At 45.8% G+C, this 18,720-nt stretch overlaps 1 protein-coding gene across 3 annotated transcripts in view; it reads right to left on the bottom strand.

Annotated features, from left to right (window-relative positions):
* SIRT5 (sirtuin 5) overlaps positions 1 to 12,807 on the bottom strand; it is a 28,789-nt gene extending 15,982 nt beyond the window's left edge. For 2 of the 3 annotated variants that reach the window (XM_077269911.1, XM_077269912.1), the window contains exons 1-3: positions 12,639 to 12,807; positions 10,559 to 10,688; positions 5,247 to 5,380 (exon numbers count right to left, since the gene is read on the bottom strand). In XM_077269911.1, coding sequence (XP_077126026.1) covers positions 5,247 to 5,380; positions 10,559 to 10,670 — 246 coding nt within the window. In that variant the 5' untranslated portion in view covers positions 10,671 to 10,688; positions 12,639 to 12,807. Of the gene's footprint in view, positions 1 to 5,246; positions 5,381 to 10,558; positions 10,689 to 12,622 lie in introns of all 3 variants that reach the window. The other variant, XM_077269913.1, reaches the window with a different exon arrangement.
* Positions 12,808 to 18,720: the final 5,913 nt, after the last annotated feature.

Genomic DNA, 18,720 nt, shown 5'->3' with positions numbered 1-18,720 from the left:
CTCTGGGTGGTTAGAGAAAACCTTAGGCGGCTTCAGAGGTCCTTCAAAGGAAATCCTCTGGTGGCAGATTAGAATTGTCCAGCACCCGATGGATGGAAGAGATTATGTCCTCGACTAGCGCTGTATTGCTAGGGGGGATTGGGATCAGGGACCCCTCCGTTTCCCTGACTGAATCGGAGTCACAGATGCCTTCCGAATCCTGTGTATCACTGAGGCGTCCCCTGCTGGGTGAGCTGGGGAGGAGGCCTTCTCTGGTCGGGGACTGCGGAGATCTGCATTGTCTGCCCCTGGAAGGGGACGGTCTAGATCAGGGGTGTCAAACTGCATTCCTCGAGGGCCTCAAACCATGCGTGTTTTCAAGATTTCCTTCTCATTGCACAAGGTGCTGGAATCATTCTGTGCAGGTGATTAAATGATCACCTGTGCAATACAAGGAAATCCTGAAAACATGACCTGTTTGCAGCCCTTGAGGAATGCAGTTTGACACCCCTGGTCTAGATAACTTGGAACTACGGTGTCTCTCCCTAGAAGGGGATGACCGTGTGCTATGGGATGACGCAGATGGACTTGACCTAGACGTGGATGTGCCAAGTCATTCTGTTCCCGAGTCAAGCTCTCCCTTTGCTGGGTAGCAGTCATAGCCGAGGCATGACTCTGCAGAGCCTGAAGCAATGTGGAGGTTTGGTTATCTATAGACTGAGTCATAGATTGCGACCTCTGAGTGACCCATTCCGGCGTGGCATTTAGACACAGAGGCATTGGCAGGGGCTTCTTGGGGCTCTGACGCAGTAGTCTGGATGCAGTCCTGGCAGCGCGTTACGTGCCACTGGGGAGAGCGGTCCAGCAGGCTGTACAAAATGCATAATAGCAGTCCTGCCTGGTTCTCTTGGACCTTGAGCCCGGCATAGTGCACAGAGTGCAGAAGGGCTGGCTGCAGAGGACCTTACAGGGGTAGAGAAACCTATAGGGGAGCCTTATAGGTAATATGGATTCACAGCCGAGTAAAACAACCCAGCTGTGATCTTTCCCCACCAGTATGCCCCTAGGTCCAGCGCCGAAGAGACTGGCTGGCCTGGTCCTGCTGACCGGGAGATGCAGGGTTAAAGGGCCACTGTCACCCCCTCCAGCCGTTCTAAACTAAAAGAGCCACCTTGTGCAGCAGTAATGCTGCAGTCTAACAAGGTGGCTCTTTTAGTTTTTGATTCAGTTATTACCTCAAAGCGTTTTAAAAATTGGCCACAAATACCAGATTTTGTACCTGGAGGCGGTCCGAAGCCTCTTCTATGAATCTCCTAACTGCCGTCACTCTTCTCTTCAGGGGCGATGGTCGCTGCCCCCTGAGCGCTGTTTCTTCTTAAATCCGGCGCCTGCGCTGTGCGTGCCTGCCTGGGGCCTGCGCAGTGTTCATTGTCAGTCACAGCTCAGATGCCGGGTGCCTGACTGCGCCTGTGCGGGCAGTGCGGCCACCCTGTTGCTGAATCCCCGCCCCGTGTTATTCATTATGCACAGTGCGGGGCTGGGGTTCCTGGGAAGGCGGGGGAGCGTCTGAGCTGGGGGAGCGTCTGAGCTGGGGGAGCGTCTGAGCTGGGGGAGCGTCTGAGCTGGGGGAGCGTCTGAGCTGGGGGAGCGTCTGAGCGTCTAAACAGCGCAGTGCGCATGCCCAGGAACCCCAGCCCCGCACTGTGCATAATGAATAACACAGTGCGGGGCGGGGATTCAGCAACAGGGTGGCCGCACTGCCCGCACAGGCGCAGTCAGGCACCCTGCATCTGAGCTGTGACTGACAATGAAGACTGCGCAGGCCCCAGGCAGGCACGCACAGCGCAGGCGCCGGATTTAAGAAGAAACAGCGCTCAGGGGGCGGCGACCATCGCCCCTGAAGAGAAGAGTGACGGCAGTTGGGAGATTCATAGAGGACGATTCGGACCGCCTCCAGGTACAAAATCTGGTATTTGTGGCCAATTTTTAAAACGCTTTATTGAGGTAATAACTGAATCAAAAACTAAAAGAGCCACCTTGTTAGACTGCAGCATTACTGCTGTACAAGGTGGCTCTTTTAGTTTAGAACGGCTGGAGGGGGTGACAGTGGCCCTTTAATCTTTGCTGCAGTAGAAATGGGCGCCGAGGAGAAGAGGAGAAGGGGGCGGAGAGCTGAGAAAAAGGCGGCAAAGCTGTGTAAAAACGCGCCCTGTCTCGATCCACCCCCTTTATGACACTGTAGAGTGTCATATTTGTCATCCGGGGGGCGGAGAGGAGGCGGCGGCTACAGCTAGGCCGAAGACAGGGCCTAAATTAGATGCTTGATGCCCAGAAAGGCTCCAGGCCGGCTTGGAAGTCCGGGGGGGGGGGGTATCGGATCTGAACAGGACCCCCCTGGATTTAAAGGCAGGATAGCGGTGGGGCTGTAAGCGGGAGGGGCGCCCTGTGAGGGGTCCCCCTGAGCCAGTATAGAGCTGGTGCTGCCGCAGAGACAGGGGCGCAGGGAGCCCTGTGTCTGTATGTGCCATGCCTGCCTGCACTCCCCCCGTCCCCGTCAGGAGACCGCAGCTGGGCTGGGGTCCCTGGATGCAGGCGCAGTGTGCTGGCCCATTGCTGGGAACTGTAGAATGCTGCCTGTACAGGCCCTACCTGAGGTGTCAACCTAATGCCCCCAGAGGGGGATTAGGAAGGGTGCTGTTGTCACCTTCAGGGGGCTTTATCCTCGCCTCGACCTCAACCCAGAAACCAAAAGGAATTGGGGAAGTCTCAACTTCGAACCAGCACCCGAGGGACTGGGGAATGAGCAGCATGGGGAATAGCCATCTCTACTTCAACTGGGCACCCTGTAATAGGGGGCCGAGGAAGGAGCCATGCCGGGAGTCTCACAGGAGACCCACTTTTCTTCATCTGTAATCCGTCGTAAAAAAATGGAGTAAAAAAATCTTAGGTGTGCCTCCTATGCGACGCTAAGCAAAAACTGGAGAAGGCTGACGCCGTCCAGGGGTGTATACTGCAGAGGAGGAGCCACGGTTAATCTTTTTCAGATTATACATAGTGTCGCCTCCTAGTGGACATCAGCATAACACCCATGGTCCTGTGTCCCCCAATGAGGCGACAGAGTAAAGATATAAATGAGGTATCGCCGTAATTGTACTGACCCAAAGAATAAAACTGCTTTATCAATTTTACCAAACGTGGAACGTTATAAATGCCCCCCAAAAAGAAATTCATGAATAGCTGTTTTTTGGTCATTCTGCCTCACAAAAATCGGAATAAAAAGCGATCAAAAAATGTCACGTGCCCGAAAATGTTACCAATAAAAAAGTCAACTTGTCCCGCAAAAAACAAGACCTCACATGACTCTGTGGACCAAAATATGGAAAAATTATAGGTCTCAAAATGTGGAGACGCAAAAACTTTTTTGCTATAAAAAGCGTCTTTTAGTGTGTGTCAGCTGCCAATCATAAAAATTCACTATAAAAAACGCTATAAAAGTAAACCAAACCCCCCTTCATCACCCCCTTAGTTAGGGGAAAATAATAAAATAAAAAAAAATGTATTTATTTCCATTTTCCCGTTAGGGCTAGGGCTAGGGTTAGAGCTAGGGTTGGGGCTAAAGTTAAGGTTAGGGTTGGGGCTAAAGATAGGGTTAGGGTTTGGATTACATTTACAGTTGGGATTAGAGTTAGGGGTGTGTCAGGGTTAGGGTCTGGATTACATTTACAGTTGGGATTAGGGTTGGGATTAGAGTTAGGGGTGTGTCAGGGTTAGGGGCGTGTTTGGATTAGGGTTTCAGTTAGAATTGGGGAGTTTCCACTGTTTAGGCACATCAGGGGCTCTCCAAATGCGACATGGCGTCCGATCTCAATCCCAGCCAATTCTGCGTTGAAAAAGTAAAACAGTGCTCCTTCCCTTCCGAGTTCTCCCGTGCGCCCAAACAGAGGTTTACCCCAACATATGGGGTATCAGCGTACTCGGGATAAATTGGACAACAACTTTTGGGGTCCAAGTTACCCTTGGGAAAATAAAAATTTGGGAGGCTAAAACTCATTTTTGTGGGAAAAAAAAAGATTTTTTATTTTCACGGCTCTGCATTGTAAACTGTAGTGAAACACTTGGGGGTTCAAAGCGCTCACAACACATCTAGATGAGTTCCTTAGGGGGTCTACTTTCCAAAATGGTGTCACTTGTTGGGGGCTTCAATGTTTAGGCACATCAAGGGCTCTCCAAACGCAACATGGCGTCCCATCTCAATTCCAGTCAATTTTACATTGAAAAGTCAAATGGCGCTCCTTCCCTTCCGAGCTCTGCCATGCGCCCAAACAGTGGTTTACCCCCACATATGGGGTATCAGCGTACTCAGGACAAATTGTACAACAACTTTTGGGGTCCATTTTCTCCCGTTACCCTTGGTAAAAAAACAAATTGGAGCTGAAATAAATTTTGTGTGAAAAAAAAAAGTGAAATGTTCATTTTTATTTAAACATTCCAAAAATTCCTGTGAAATACCTGAAGGGTTAATTCTTGAATGTGGTTGAGCACCTTGAGGGGTGCAGGTTTTAGAATGGTGTCACACTTGGTTATTTTCTATCATATAGACCCCTCAAAATGACTTCAAATGTGACGTGGTCCCTAAAAAAAAAAAAAAAAAAAAAAAGTGTAAAAATGAGAGATTGCTGGTCAACTTTTAACCCTTAACTCCCTAACAAAAAAATGTTGCTTACAAAATTGTAATTGTGCTGATGTAAAGTAGACATGTGAGAAGTGTTACTTAAGTATTTTGTGTGACATATCTCTGTGATTTAAGGGCATAAAAATTCAAAGATGGAAAATTGTAAAAATTTTCCAAATTTTCGCAAATGTTCCGTTTTTTTCACAAATAAACGCAAGTTATATCGAAGAAATTTTACCACTATTATGAAGTACAATATGTCACGAGAAACCAATGTCAGAATCGCCACGATCCGTTGAAGCGTTCCAGAGTTATAACCTCAAAGGGACAGTGGTCAGAATTGTAAAAATTGGCCCGGTCATTAACGTGCAAACCACCCTCGGGGCTTAAATGAGGCGGCACAAGTAGTAAAAAAAAAAAAAAAAAAACTGGGGTTACCTGTATAGCGAGAATGGTAGGGTATTTTATAATAAAGATATTACAAAAGTGGTTAGGGCTTAAAGAGATGTATTAATAAAAGGCATAGATAAGAGGCCACCCCTTTAAGAATGGATACCAAGGTGCAATTGCTGAATACAGTTTAGAAAGGTCATACCTGTGCTTGCCACTTCCTCCAGTATCCTCCAGCGCCTCTAAAAGTGGGGACTCCACTCTCTGCGCTGACACCTGCCCCTGTAATCACGGCTATGTGCTTCGCCTTAGCAAAAGCTTCTCGAAATTCTGCCAAATCTGATAAACAGGGAAAATACTGTTAGTTTACGTGCCTTTATACTTCACTACAATCAGAATGAATTATTCAGGATATTTTCAATAAACTCAGGACTCCAGTCATTCAATCCAGCATCAGAGGGGAATCATTACATTCCTTACCATAAGGAATATGACCCAAGTAAAAATGGTAATAAACATTTTATATAAAGTACCATGGGGCAGATTCATCACAGCTTTTGCGTCAGAAAAGTTGTCTAAAAGCTTTGAAAAGTTGCAAGAATTATATGCAACGGGGAGTGAGCAAAAATGTTTTGTGGATGTGGCCACATGTGCCCAAATTAATCAGATGTTCTGGAGTTTCGTAAGCTGGAAATGCTATTCCAGTCCCCGACTGGAGTAGCATTTCTGGTGAGGCACATGCCACTCAAAAGAGGTGCAGAGTTCATTAAAGGGAATCTGTCAGCAGGTTTTTGTAATCTGAGGACAGCACGAGATTTCAGCAATGTGTCACTTATTAGGTGGTGTGACGTTGTTTACTTACAATGAAGATTTTATCACTAGGTCATTATCATTGCCCAGATTAGCAGCCATATGCTAAGTCATACAACCACGCCCCCTCCTCTGAAAAGCAGCTCATTGTCTATAGACTATGTACATACAGACTAGTGTGGGCGGGCCTAGCTTTCTCAGCTCTGCTTCATGATACATCTAAAACCTCTGATTGTATCATAACTGCTGCACCTGGTAAACCAAGTAATACATCTCTGGAATCAGGGTCTCTTCCTACATTCTGCTGCTCTCAGAAGAAGTAGCAAAAACCTAGCGACACATTCCCTTTAAACGGAATGCAAACTCTTAGGCTACTTTCACATTTCCGTCGGTAGTCGCCCGTCACAAAGCATCGGCGCGATGTACCGACGGAAGTGTGTCCTTCACATTTCCGTCTGCAGTCCTGGCCAGGAAAGAGACAGACATTTCCTGCCGGGCATGCGCAGACGGAAAAACTGGATACAACGCACAGAAAAACGTTCCCTTGAACGTTTTTCCCAGACGACGGGCCGCCAAAACCCGACGCAACCAGTGCACGACAGACGCGACGTGTGGCCATATGTCGCGATCCGTCAGCAATACAAGTCTGTGGGGAAAAAATGCTTCCTGCGGGCAAGTTTGCAGGATGTGTTTTTTTACCAAAACGCATTGTGACGGGGAGTGCCCGATGGAAATGTGAAAGTAGCCTTAATGAATTTGGCAGCTTCCACTCCAGCATGACTAGCATAGCGAGACCATGTGCGATGCCAGACTTGATGAAATCGGCCAATGTTTCCTGCAGCACTGAGACGTTGTAATATCCCAGTATTCACGATTAGTAATCTGACCTGTATTGACCATAAGGCTGATGCAGCAGATTCACCACTGCTTATTCGCTTGCAGAAAATCCTCTGAGTTTTACAGTGATGATGTTTTTAACAGGGTGGATTGATTTAAATCACGCCGATTTAAATCATGATTTAAATCACGATTTAAATCAAAAGATTTTTTTCTATTTAAATCGGATCGATTTAAATCATGATTTTAATCATGATTTAAATCAAAAGTTTTTTTTTAATATAAATCACGATTAAAATGAGAAGTGAGAGCAGTGCGCATGTGCGCCCATAGTTACACGGACGAAACTAGGGGCAACGATCTAACGCCAGGGTGAGGGGGGGACCCCAAAGTAAGTAAAAATCTTTTTTGTTTTACTATATGGCAATAGGTAGGTGTTTAAAAGCAGCATGTCTTAATTGTATAAACTATTAATAGCCTCCACATTTTGTTCATACTGCCCCTTTAATTCCACACTTCTAGCTTGGTTTCACTTTTGGTTTAGTTTCTTTTTCCATTCAGTTGACATGCCCAAACTTGTTGGATAGTCAGCAGTACTTGGCTGTAGTAACAATCAAACTTCATAAGTGATCTGTGTGAGCCATGGCAGGTCGTAAGAGAGACCCTATTTGGGTTCATTTTGTTGAGATGCCAGCAGCAGATCTTGGAAAGAAAGGTGCAAGAGCAAAGTGCAAATACTGTCAAAAGGATATCCAAGGACTTGTTTGCCGTTTGAAATCACATTATGAAAACTGCAACCAGAAGGGAAATGAAGATGTTGATAGTGAAGTGTTTCTTTGGTCATCTTCATCACCGCACTTCTCATGATGTTGCCTCATTCACGCCACCAGGCCTCGCATCTCTTTGTTGCATCGTTTGCATTTTGCACGCATGCCTGCCTTACCGATAGGCAAAGGAGCTTCATTAAAATATTCCCAAACTGGGTCTCTTTTACGGCCTGCTGCCATTATAAGGAAAGAATGTAATAAACCTCAGATCGTACACACAAACAGATCCAGACTTGTCTGTCTGTGGCTATGCTGCAGTATTGTGCTCAAAGTTTCACTTTCATTTTTTTGTCTGCTTGCCCTTCCTCCTCAAAACACTTAGATTCACATTCTTCTTGTGTTGTGCAGATCTATTCCACTCCAAACAATCAGAAACATATTGTCTAACTTCTTGGACTTGGCACTGAAGGGGTTGATTCTGTATTCATAGGTTTGTAGAACAATAGGATTAAGGTCTTTTTCTCAACTCTGTTCATGTTGTAACATTTTTGCCATGAAGAAGAGGCTGGGACCTCTGCGGAGTCAAACTCAGTTTTGAGAACTGCGTAAGTAAAGCGAGCGTCTGTGATAATATAGGAGAGAAACTGCCCACTAATCCTACAGAAACCTCTGGAAGAGCATGGCATTGTGAATGTTACACATATACAGCCTTTATTCTACTGAGTTAAACAACTCAGCTTTATCTCATGATGGAAGAACCTTTGGATGGTAAAATATTTTCCTCAAAAAGCAGTTTATTGAAAAAAATCCGATTTAAATCAAAAAAATCCGATTTAAATCAAAAAAATCCGATTTTTTTGATTTTTTTAAAAAAACATTGATTTTTATCCACCCTGGTTTTTAATAATCTCGTGCAAATGTTGTGAAAAATATCCAGAGCAAAAAAGTGACAAGAGCTGCAGGTCCGAGATGTAAAAAGTAAAATTGTGCGATACAAATTCACAACAAATCAGAAACTAATCTAAATACGCATGAGGTCATTAGACCACGTTTTCATGTTGCATTTTTGCTGCGTTTTTTAATGCAAATTTTAATCTGCGTTTATCAGTACAAGCAAATGCTAGGAGAATTTTATTTTATTTTCCTGGCAGAATTGGAAAAGCAGCCAGTCACTTTCAGCAATTTTTCACCCATAAAAAGCAACAGATAAGTGAAAAACTCAGAAAAAAACGCAGGTATCAGGTTTTGCTGTCTTTTTGGTGCAAAAACCCTCAGTAAGTTGAATCATGTTTTTCTTTAATGCACAAGAGACAAGTGTACCTGATAAAAACGCAGCCAAAAATGCAAATATGCTGCAAGATCTGCTTTTTGTAAGCAGCTTCTTTACTGCCAAGAGAGCAGGTTTTGCCTGCAGAAAAAAAAAATGCAGCAAAAACACAACATGAGAACATAGTCTTAAAATAAGGTCGGGACACCCTCTGCTGGACCAGAAAAATCTTAGAGGTGTTAAACTGGCCTTACAGAGATACAGAAAATATATATTTTTTTTATTTTAAAGGCAGTGAATGTGGTTATTCCATGGCCGGGAAGATTTCTTAACCAAATCAGATCCAATACAAAAATTACAAGGGGTTAAACTACTATAATAAACACAGGAAATATTACAGGACACAATGCTGACATGGAGGTGCAATTACCGTATATACTCGAGACTCGAGTATAAGCCGAGATTTTCAGCCCATTTTTTTAGGCCGAAAGTGCCTCTCTCTGCTTATCCTCGAGTCATTGTCCCTGGGGGGGGTGACGGCAGGGGAGGGACGGCTGTGACATCATACTCAACTGCTCCGGTCGTGGTCCCTGCATCTCCGATGGTCTCCAGGAGCAGGAGCTCTTCCAGCTTTGAGCGGTCACATGGTACCGCTCATTACAGTAATGAATATGGACGCGACTTCACTCCCATAGGGGTGGAGCCGCATATTCATTACTGTAATGAGCGGTACCAGTGACCACTCAAAGCTGGAAGAGCTGCTGCGCCCGGAGAGTCCATCAGAGAAGCTGCCAGGGACCACACCGGGAGCAGGGGAGTATAATGGGGAGGGTGAGCACGGAGATATTCACCTGTCCTCGTTCCACCGCCAGGCGCCGTCTTCCACGTCATCTGCCTGTGATGCTCAGGTCAGAGGGTGCGATGATGTGGTTAGTGCGCGCCCTCTGCCTGAGCGTCAGTGCGGAGGATGGGAAAGACACAGCAGCGCCCGGCGGTGGAACGGGGAAAGGTGACTATAGCAAGTGCCGGGGGCCTGAGCGATGAGAGGCGAGTATGTCATTTTTTTTTTTTTTTTAAATCGCAGCAACAGCATATGGGGCATGATAGTCTATGGAGCATCTTATGGGGCCATAATCAGCATTTGTGGAGCATTATATGGGGCAAATGTCTGTATGGAGCATCTTATGGGGTCATAATCAACATTTGTGCAGCATTACATGGGGCATATTTTAATATGGAGCATCTTATGGGGCCCATCATGAACTGTATGGAGCATTATATGGGGCTCTGATTCAATATGGATATTCAATAACACTTAACCTACTGATGTCTCAATTAATTTTACTTTTATTGGTATCTATTTTTATTTTTTAAATTTACCGGTAGCTGCTGCATTTTCCACCCTAGGCTTATACTCAAGTCATTAAGTTTTCCCAGGTTTTTGTGGCAAAATTAGGGGTCTCGGCTAATACTCTAGTATATACAGTAATCTAAGGCTATGTGAACACGTTGCGGATTTGCCTGCGGATTTTTCCGCACTGAATCCGCATCTCTTAGCGGAAAACGCAGGTGCGCTTTTTATTTGTTTTTTTATGCGTTTTTGAAAGCTAAATAAAGATCTATTATTGAACAAAAAAAAAATAATTTGTGATGTCATCATTTCTTGTCCAACCCACACGATAGATAGACTGCTGCAGATCCACAGCGTCAAATCCGCAGGCAGATCTGCAACGTGTGCACATAGCCTAAAATATCCTAAAGTCAACAGAATGAAGCTACATATATATTACGGTAGTAAACAAGATATGTATGACAATCGCACCATTAGATACTTACTAGAACTCGGACACGCCATATTCACACTCACACCCTGCAGACGGGGTCCAGGTTTCAGCCCCCAATAGACCTGGGTGACCAGTCTTCGGGTGTGTAATGGAAGAAGAGTCATTAGGAGCAGCTAGGGCAGCTGAAACGCAAAGCATGAGAAGAATGCATCAGTGAAAGGGTTACTGATGGAGGAAACAAATTATAGGGTATAAAATGGCTCTATTCCTACAGGGAAGGGCTGGAGAATATGGTGGGAGGATCGAGTCTTAATTAAGCACTTAATCTCACAAGGTAGTACCAAGGATGGATGGAGGAGATGGACTCAGCATCTTACATGTGAGCCGTGAGAAATGTGGGCTGTGAGTCAGGGGCAGGAGACGTGCTATCCCAGACAGTGCTACGTGCGCACCGACACTCAGGATCTCGCTGATAGTGGGGCTCCCTTCCAACTACGAGGCACATAAGTCATTCTTGATTGACATTAGTGGGCGAGAAAGTATAAAGACGAAAGGTTTCTAGTAGAGACGCCTTCTCTGGGAAGAGGACGCTAAATTAATCTGAAAAGCCGAACTTCATAACTCCAGCTCTTTAACCAGCACAGTTATTCCACCACCTGTAGCAGATCAGAATGGAACAACACTGGGCTAAACAGAAGAACTATGCCACAAGTGTATCCTAAACAGACAAAAATACACAAGTCTTGTACAAATGGGTCATATGCACCTATGTATGGACTTTTCCTCTGCAGCCCCCTTGCTATGGAAACTTTTCAGGGGCAAATATTACTGTATAAATACACAGCGTCAAACCCGCAGCAGTTCCTGATCGTGGGTACGTGCCCCAACAGTTCCTGCAAAGTGGATGGGATTTAGAGACGTCTTATGACCATTTTTTTTTTTTTTTTTAACTCAGATGTTGTGTGTACGAAAAATCCGCAAAATGTCAGTATTTGTCTTGCAGGTACAGCTTATCTCCATGAGGAAAATCCACATGGAAAAAAAAAACAAAAAAAAAAAAAACAACCACGTGTTTCTGATACAAAAACCCCAAAACCCACTGCCTGTTAATTAAACACATGTAATCAGCATATGACTGCATCAAAAAAGTTTTCAAAGCCAAATACCCGGAAGAATCAAACAAGGCAGCTGTATTTAAAACAGAACATACCACAAAGACTGAAAAGTGCAATAAAAACAAGTAAAAAACCCAATGAAAAAAAATAAAACAACCTATGTGCCAAAATGCTGCACAAATCAAAAACTGAAATTTTCATTGTAGGAATGTAGCGTAAAGGGAGTAATTGACATTGATGCCCACAGTATAAATTGATAAGCTGTATGTCAGATCCACGGCGCAGGGCAGTTTATGCTCCGAGGTCTGAGGATGAGAGTCCAAGAAGTTTCAGCCACAATGCTGCCCGGGCAATAAGTAGTGGATTTTCTCTTGGCAATCTCACAGCACAGACAGTGTACCGCTGCTATCAATCGACAGAAGTTCTCACCTAAATAGTGAGCTAGGCAGGGTGCCCACCTAAATAGTGAGACAGGCAGGGTGCCCACCTCAATAGTGAGCTGGGCAGACGACGCTGGGGTGAATGGCCACCATGTTGGCCTTGTTAGGCAGCCGTATCCTATTTGGCGCAGAGCCCGGCGTACAGCTGCCTATCTGGACGGTTGGACTGGTGGTGCCTGTGCCCCCCACTAACACCAGGGTCCCTGTGATCAGCTTTCATCTTGGTAATTTAACACTTTAGTGCCAAGACACAATCTACTCAGTAATGCAGTGCAGAGCTACAGTTAGGGATTAATAGCAGGATCCCATTAGCGCAGCACTCCCTTGTGGCTGCCTATAAGGAGGACACGGAAGCAATGTCCCCTACACACAGAGGTGGGCCGGCACAGGATGCAGAGCCCACCACACACCTGCCCTGTAGTAATACACCACAACCCCACAGCATAGTGACACATCACACGGTGCAGGACAGGACGCTCAGAGAACACGTGTCTGCTGTCCCGGCACATAACGGAAGCCAGTAACGGGAGGACTCCCCGGATATTGGAAGCCCCGACCTACACGGTGACTACTGTACCTGCCGGGCAGCCAGGCCTGCAGCAACTTACTCCACTACCGAACTGAGACACGCAGCCCACAGCGCCACCTAGTGAGGACTCGGAGCAAGAGCAGCGCAGCCAAATAATCCTCAGTGGCAGGCACAGCACGATCCTCCTCCCAGCCCGGTGTTCTTGAGGAGAAACTCTAGATCCGCCTCCAGTATCCGGTGTATTTAAAGGGAAACCTTAGATTTTCCCCCAATACCTGTTGTACTTAAAGGGAAAATCTAGATATCCCTTCATTATACAGTATACCTGAAAGGAAACTCTAGCTCTTCCTCCAGTATACCTAAAGGGAAACTCTAGCTCTTCCTCCAGTATACCTAAAGGGAAACTCTAGCTCTTCCTCCAGTATACCTAAAGGGAAACTCTAGCTCTTCCTCCAGTATACCTAAAGGGAAACTCTAGCTCTTCCTCCAGTATACCTAAAGGGAAACTCTAGCTCTTCCTCCAGTATACCTAAAGGGAAACTCTAGCTCTTCCTCCAGTATACCTAAAGGGAAACTCTAGCTCTTCCTCCAGTATACCTAAAGGGAAACTCTAGCTCTTCCTCCAGTATACCTAAAGGGAAACTCTAGCTCTTCCTCCAGTATACCTAAAGGGAAACTCTAGCTCTTCCTCCAGTATACCTAAAGGGAAACTCTAGCTCTTCCTCCAGTATACCTAAAGGGAAACTCTAGATCTTCCTCCAGTATACCTGAAAGAAAACTCTAGATCTTCCTCCAGTATCCGGTGTATTTAAAGGGAAACCTTAGATTTTCCCCCAATACCTGTTGTACTTAAAGGGAAAATCTAGATATCCCTTCATTATACAGTATACCTGAAAGGAAACTCTAGCTCTTCCTCCAGTATACCTAAAGGGAAACTCTAGCTCTTCCTCCAGTATACCTAAAGGGAAACTCTAGCTCTTCCTCCAGTATACCTAAAGGGAAACTCTAGCTCTTCCTCCAGTATACCTAAAGGGAAACTCTAGCTCTTCCTCCAGTATACCTAAAGGGAAACTCTAGCTCTTCCTCCAGTATACCTAAAGGGAAACTCTAGCTCTTCCTCCAGTATACCTAAAGGGAAACTCTAGCTCTTCCTCCAGTATACCTGAAAGGAAACTCTAGATCTTCCTCCAGTATACCTGAAAGGAAACTCTAGCTCTTCCTCCAGTATACCTGAAGGGAAACTCTAGATCTTCCTCCAGTATACCTAAAGGGAAACTCTAGCTCTTCCTCCAGTATACCTAAAGGGAAACTCTAGCTCTTCCTCCAGTATACCTAAAGGGAAACTCTAGATCTTCCTCCAGTATACCTGAAAGAAAACTCTAGATCTTCCTCCAGTATCCGGTGTATTTAAAGGGAAACCTTAGATTTTCCCCCAATACCTGTTGTACTTAAAGGGAAAATCTAGATATCCCTTCATTATACAGTATACCTGAAAGGAAACTCTAGTTCTTCCTCCAGTATACCTAAAGGAAACTCTAGCTCTTCCTCCAGTATACCTAAAGGGAAACTCTAGTTCTTCCTCTAGTATACCTAAAGCGAAACTCTAGCTCTTCCTCCAGTATACCTAAAGGGAAACTCTAGCTCTTCCTCCAGTATACCTGAAAGGAAACTCTAGATCTTCCTCCAGTATACCTGAAGGGAAACTCTAGATCTTCCTCCAGTATACCTGAAAGAAAACTCTAGATCTTCCTCTGGTATACCTGAAGGGAAACTCTAGATCTTCCTCCAGTATACCTAAAGGGAAACTCTAGCTCTTCCTCCAGTATACCTAAAGGGAAACTCTGGCTCTTCCTCCAGTATACCTAAAGGGAAACTCTAGCTCTTCCTCCAGTATACCTGAAGGGAAACTCTAGCTCTTCCTCCAGTATACCTGAAAGGAAACTCTAGCTCTTCCTCCAGTATACCTAAAGGGAAACTCTAGCTCTTCCTCCAGTATACCTAAAGGGAAACTCTAGCTCTTCCTCCAGTATACCTAAAGGGAAACTCTAGATCTTCCTCCAGTATACCTAAAGGGAAACTCTAGCTCTTCCTCCAGTATACCTGAAAGGAAACTCTAGCTCTTCCTCCAGTATACCTGAAAGGAAACTCTAGCTCTTCCTCCAGTATACCTGAAAGGAAACTCTAGTTCTTCCTCCAGTATACCTAAAGGGAAACTCTAGCTCTTCCTCCAGTATACCTAAAGGGAAACTCTAGCTCTTCCTCCAGTATACCTGAAGGGAAACTCTAGCTCTTCCTCCAGTATACCTGAAAGAAAACTCTAGATCTTCCTCTGGTATACCTAAAGGGAAACTCTAGATCTTCCTCCGTTATGATTAAAGAGAAACTCTAGCTCTTCCTCCAGTATACCTGAAAGCAAACTCTGGATCTTCCTCCAGTATACCTGAAGGGAAACTCTAGCTCTTCCTCCAGTATAACTGAAGGGAAACTCTAGATATTCCTCCGTTATAATTAAAGGCCTGTCCCACACATCCAGATAATTCCGGTACCGGAAAAATCGGTACCGGAGTTATCCGTGTCCGTGTGCTCACGTGGCACATCAGTGTGGCACACGTGCGGCAGCCGTGTGCCGCCCGTGTGCCGACTGGGTACCACACGGACCGTGCAGGAGACAGCGCTAGAGATAAGCGCTGTCCCCTGCATCTGGTGCTGAAGCCGGAATTCATTCCTTCTTCCCAGCAGCGTTCGCTGGAAAGAAGGAATGAAAAATCATTGTTTTGGTTTTTTTTATGGTTAAAATAAAGATCCTTGTCCCCACCCCCCTCCCACCCCCTGTGCGCCCGCCCGCTGGAAATAAAATACTCACCCGGCTCCCTCAAAGCGTCCTCTCCGTGCCGCAGCTTCTCCTGTATGAGCGGTCACGTGGTGCCGCCCATTACAGTGATGAATATGCGGCTCCACCCCTATGGGACCGCTCATACAGGACAAGCTGCGGCGATGAGATGAAGCAGCGAGGGAGCCGGGTGAGTATTTTATTAACAGCGGACGGGCGCACAGGGGGTGGGAGGGGGGTGGTGACAAGGATCTTTATTTTAAACACGAAAAAAAAAAAGATTTTTCATATCTTCTCTCCAGCGAACGCTGCTGGAGAGAAGAAATGAATGGCGGCTTCAGCACCACAAGCTGGGGAGACAGCGCTTACTGTAGCGCAGTCTCCTGCACGGCACACGGACGGCACACGGACAGCATCCGTGTGCGGTACGTGTTTTATTATTGACTTTAATGGGTCCGTGTGATCCGTGCGCTCCCACGAACACTGACATGTCTCTGTTATTTGCACACGGACACACGGTCCGCGAAAACACGCTTACATGTGCAGAGACACATTGATTTTAATGTGTCTACGTGAGTCAGTGTCCCCGGTACGTGAGAAAACTGTCACCACACGTACCGGAGCCACTGACGTGTGAAACCGGCCAAAGGCAAACTCTAGATTTTCCTCCAGTATACCTGAAGGGAAAACTGAAAATAAAGATTTAGCAACAACCACAAGATGTATTTCATCAAGCAAGGTATCACTGTAATCAGTTTAACGGCGCCGACGTGACTCTGTAGGTTACTGTGCACAGTCCTGTGACAGGTTCCTTTTAATTAGGTGTGCTCCTCTTTATGTACTGGCCTTCCTCTTGTTTTTGCTAAGGCCCATTCAGTCATCAGTGATATTTCTGCTGCACACAAAGTGGTCCAATTTTCACACAGGAGGACTTCCTTTCACTAAGCATGTAACTTATGAAGGTAATTGCTTGCACCAGAAATTTTTAGACGCTTCATAGCAAGGAAAATATAGGAAAAGTCAGCTTGCCACACAAGTGTGTATCCTCCCAGGTGCAAACCAACGCCTTGCAGGGATAAGGGTGAGGCAGCCACAGCAGAGAATCCAAAAGGAAAGAATAAGACGCAAGACGAAACGGGTTTATCTTGTCTCATAAGTGTGATACAGTGCTGGACTGAATATGTTAGTTGAATGATTTTATATACTTAGAATAAAAGTTAAATGTTTTAGCAACCTTCACCTTTCGCTGGATTTCCTTTCCTTTTGGCTTCATAGTAAATGGGGTGTCAGAGGCTGCAGACCGTCGCACTGCATCTGACTGCAGGAGGCCTCAGCAGTTTGCTTTGCAGACTTTTTCCTGGTCCTTGTGACTCTAGGACCCAGTCACAACCTTCTCCCGGCTCTAGTTGACACATCTGGACCGGGGTTGTTTATACCTCCCAGCTTGCTGCTGGGAGTTGCCGGTGATATTTCCATTTCACCCTGTTGAGGCTTGGAGCTATAGCAGTCGGCTATTTTCCTCATTGGCAGGGCCGGTTTTAGACAAAGTGGGGCCCTGGGCAAAAGTTTAAAGTGTGGCCCCAAATGCTGACATATTGCACCATCACAAAGAAACATTTAAAGGGAATCCGTCACCACTTTTTTGGCATATCATGTACAAATATCATTCAATTTAGTGTCAGCTCTGCATTATACAAGTACTTTTTATACCCCTTGACACCCGACCAATGATACATAAATATCGTTTTTATTCCTCCTGCGGTGTATGTAAATATACTCGGTCCGGTCCAATGGGCGGGGCTTATTGTCCGTCTCTCCCCCCCCCTGGCTTGCTCTACGCATTCCCTTTGGGTAATTACTGCGTTCGCATAGAGTTACCGCGTGTGCGCATTCAAATGGTCCCTCGTGCGTGCGCAGTATGCTTTGCCCAACTGTGGGCAAAGTTGAAAAACAGTATTGCGTATGCGACGGCATACGCGATTGCGCTCTATGGCCCGGAAGTATACTTGTACACTTCCGGGCCATGGAAAGCCGTGGCGTATGCTGGTGCATACGCAATACTGATTTTGTGCTTTGCCCACAGTTGGGCAAAGCATACTGCGCACGCGCGAGGGACCATTTGAATGCGCACACGCGGTAACTGTACGCCATCTGTGATATTCACAGAAACGAATACATACAGCAAGATGAGGGGGTGGAGACGGACAATAAGCCCCGCCCATCAGACCGGGCCGAGCATATTTACATACACCGCGGGAGGAATAAAGACAGTATTTATGTATCATTGGTGGGGGTGAGGAGTCAAGAGGTATAAAAAATACTTGTATAATGCAGAGCTGACACTAAATTGAATGATATTTTTACATGCTATGCCAAAAAAGTGGTGACACATTCCCTTTAAGTTGTATTTGTATGGGCTGAGTTCAGGCCGTTAATCGAGCATGATTGACAATATTGAAGTCATTCGACACTTGTTCCCGAGTTTCTTTACACCAGCTGAGGAAGAGTGATGGGGACAGTTAGTCCTCTCTACAGTATAATGCAGGTCCCATATAGTACAATGCACTCCTCATGGTCCTTGATAGAGTATACTGCAGCCCACCTCAGAGTATACTGCAGGCTCCCTCATAGTATACTGCAGACCCCTCAGAGTATAATACAGACCCCTCAGAGTATAATGCAGTCCCCCCACACAGTATAATTCAGCCTCCCCCCACAAACACACAGTATAGTGCATCCCCCCACACACACACACACACAGTATAATGCAGCCCCCACCACACACACAGTATAATGCCGCCCCCCACACACAGCATAATGCAGCCCCCACCACACACAGTATAATGCAGCCCCCACCACACACACACACACACACACACAATATAATGCAACCTCCCCCACACACACAGTATAATGCAGCCTCCCCCCCACACACAGTAAAATGCAGCCCCCACCACACACAGTATAATGCAGCCCCCTGTGTGTGCGTGTGTGGGGCTGTATGTGTGTGGGGCTGTATGTGTGTGTGTGCAGGGCTGTGTGTGTTTGTGTGTGTCTGTGTGTAGGCAGGCATCGTCTGATGGGACTAATAGTCCCATCCGGCTATGCCTGCTACAGTGACAGGTAGCCGGATGATGGGACAGTAGTAGTTCCATCATTCGGCTACTGTGTTCAAGCGTAAAAAACAAACAAACACATGTATACAGTACATACATGTAGACATACAGTACATACAACATACAGTATATACTCACCAAACAGCTAATCTCCAAAGCCCTGGATCACCTGTAAAAAAATTAA

The sequence above is a fragment of the Ranitomeya variabilis genome, chromosome 6, assembly GCF_051348905.1.
Source record: "Ranitomeya variabilis isolate aRanVar5 chromosome 6, aRanVar5.hap1, whole genome shotgun sequence".
In the NCBI taxonomy this organism is placed as follows: Eukaryota; Metazoa; Chordata; class Amphibia; order Anura; family Dendrobatidae; genus Ranitomeya; species Ranitomeya variabilis.
Note: the sequence above shows the minus strand (reverse complement) of the source record. Positions and strands in the feature narration are given on the sequence as shown.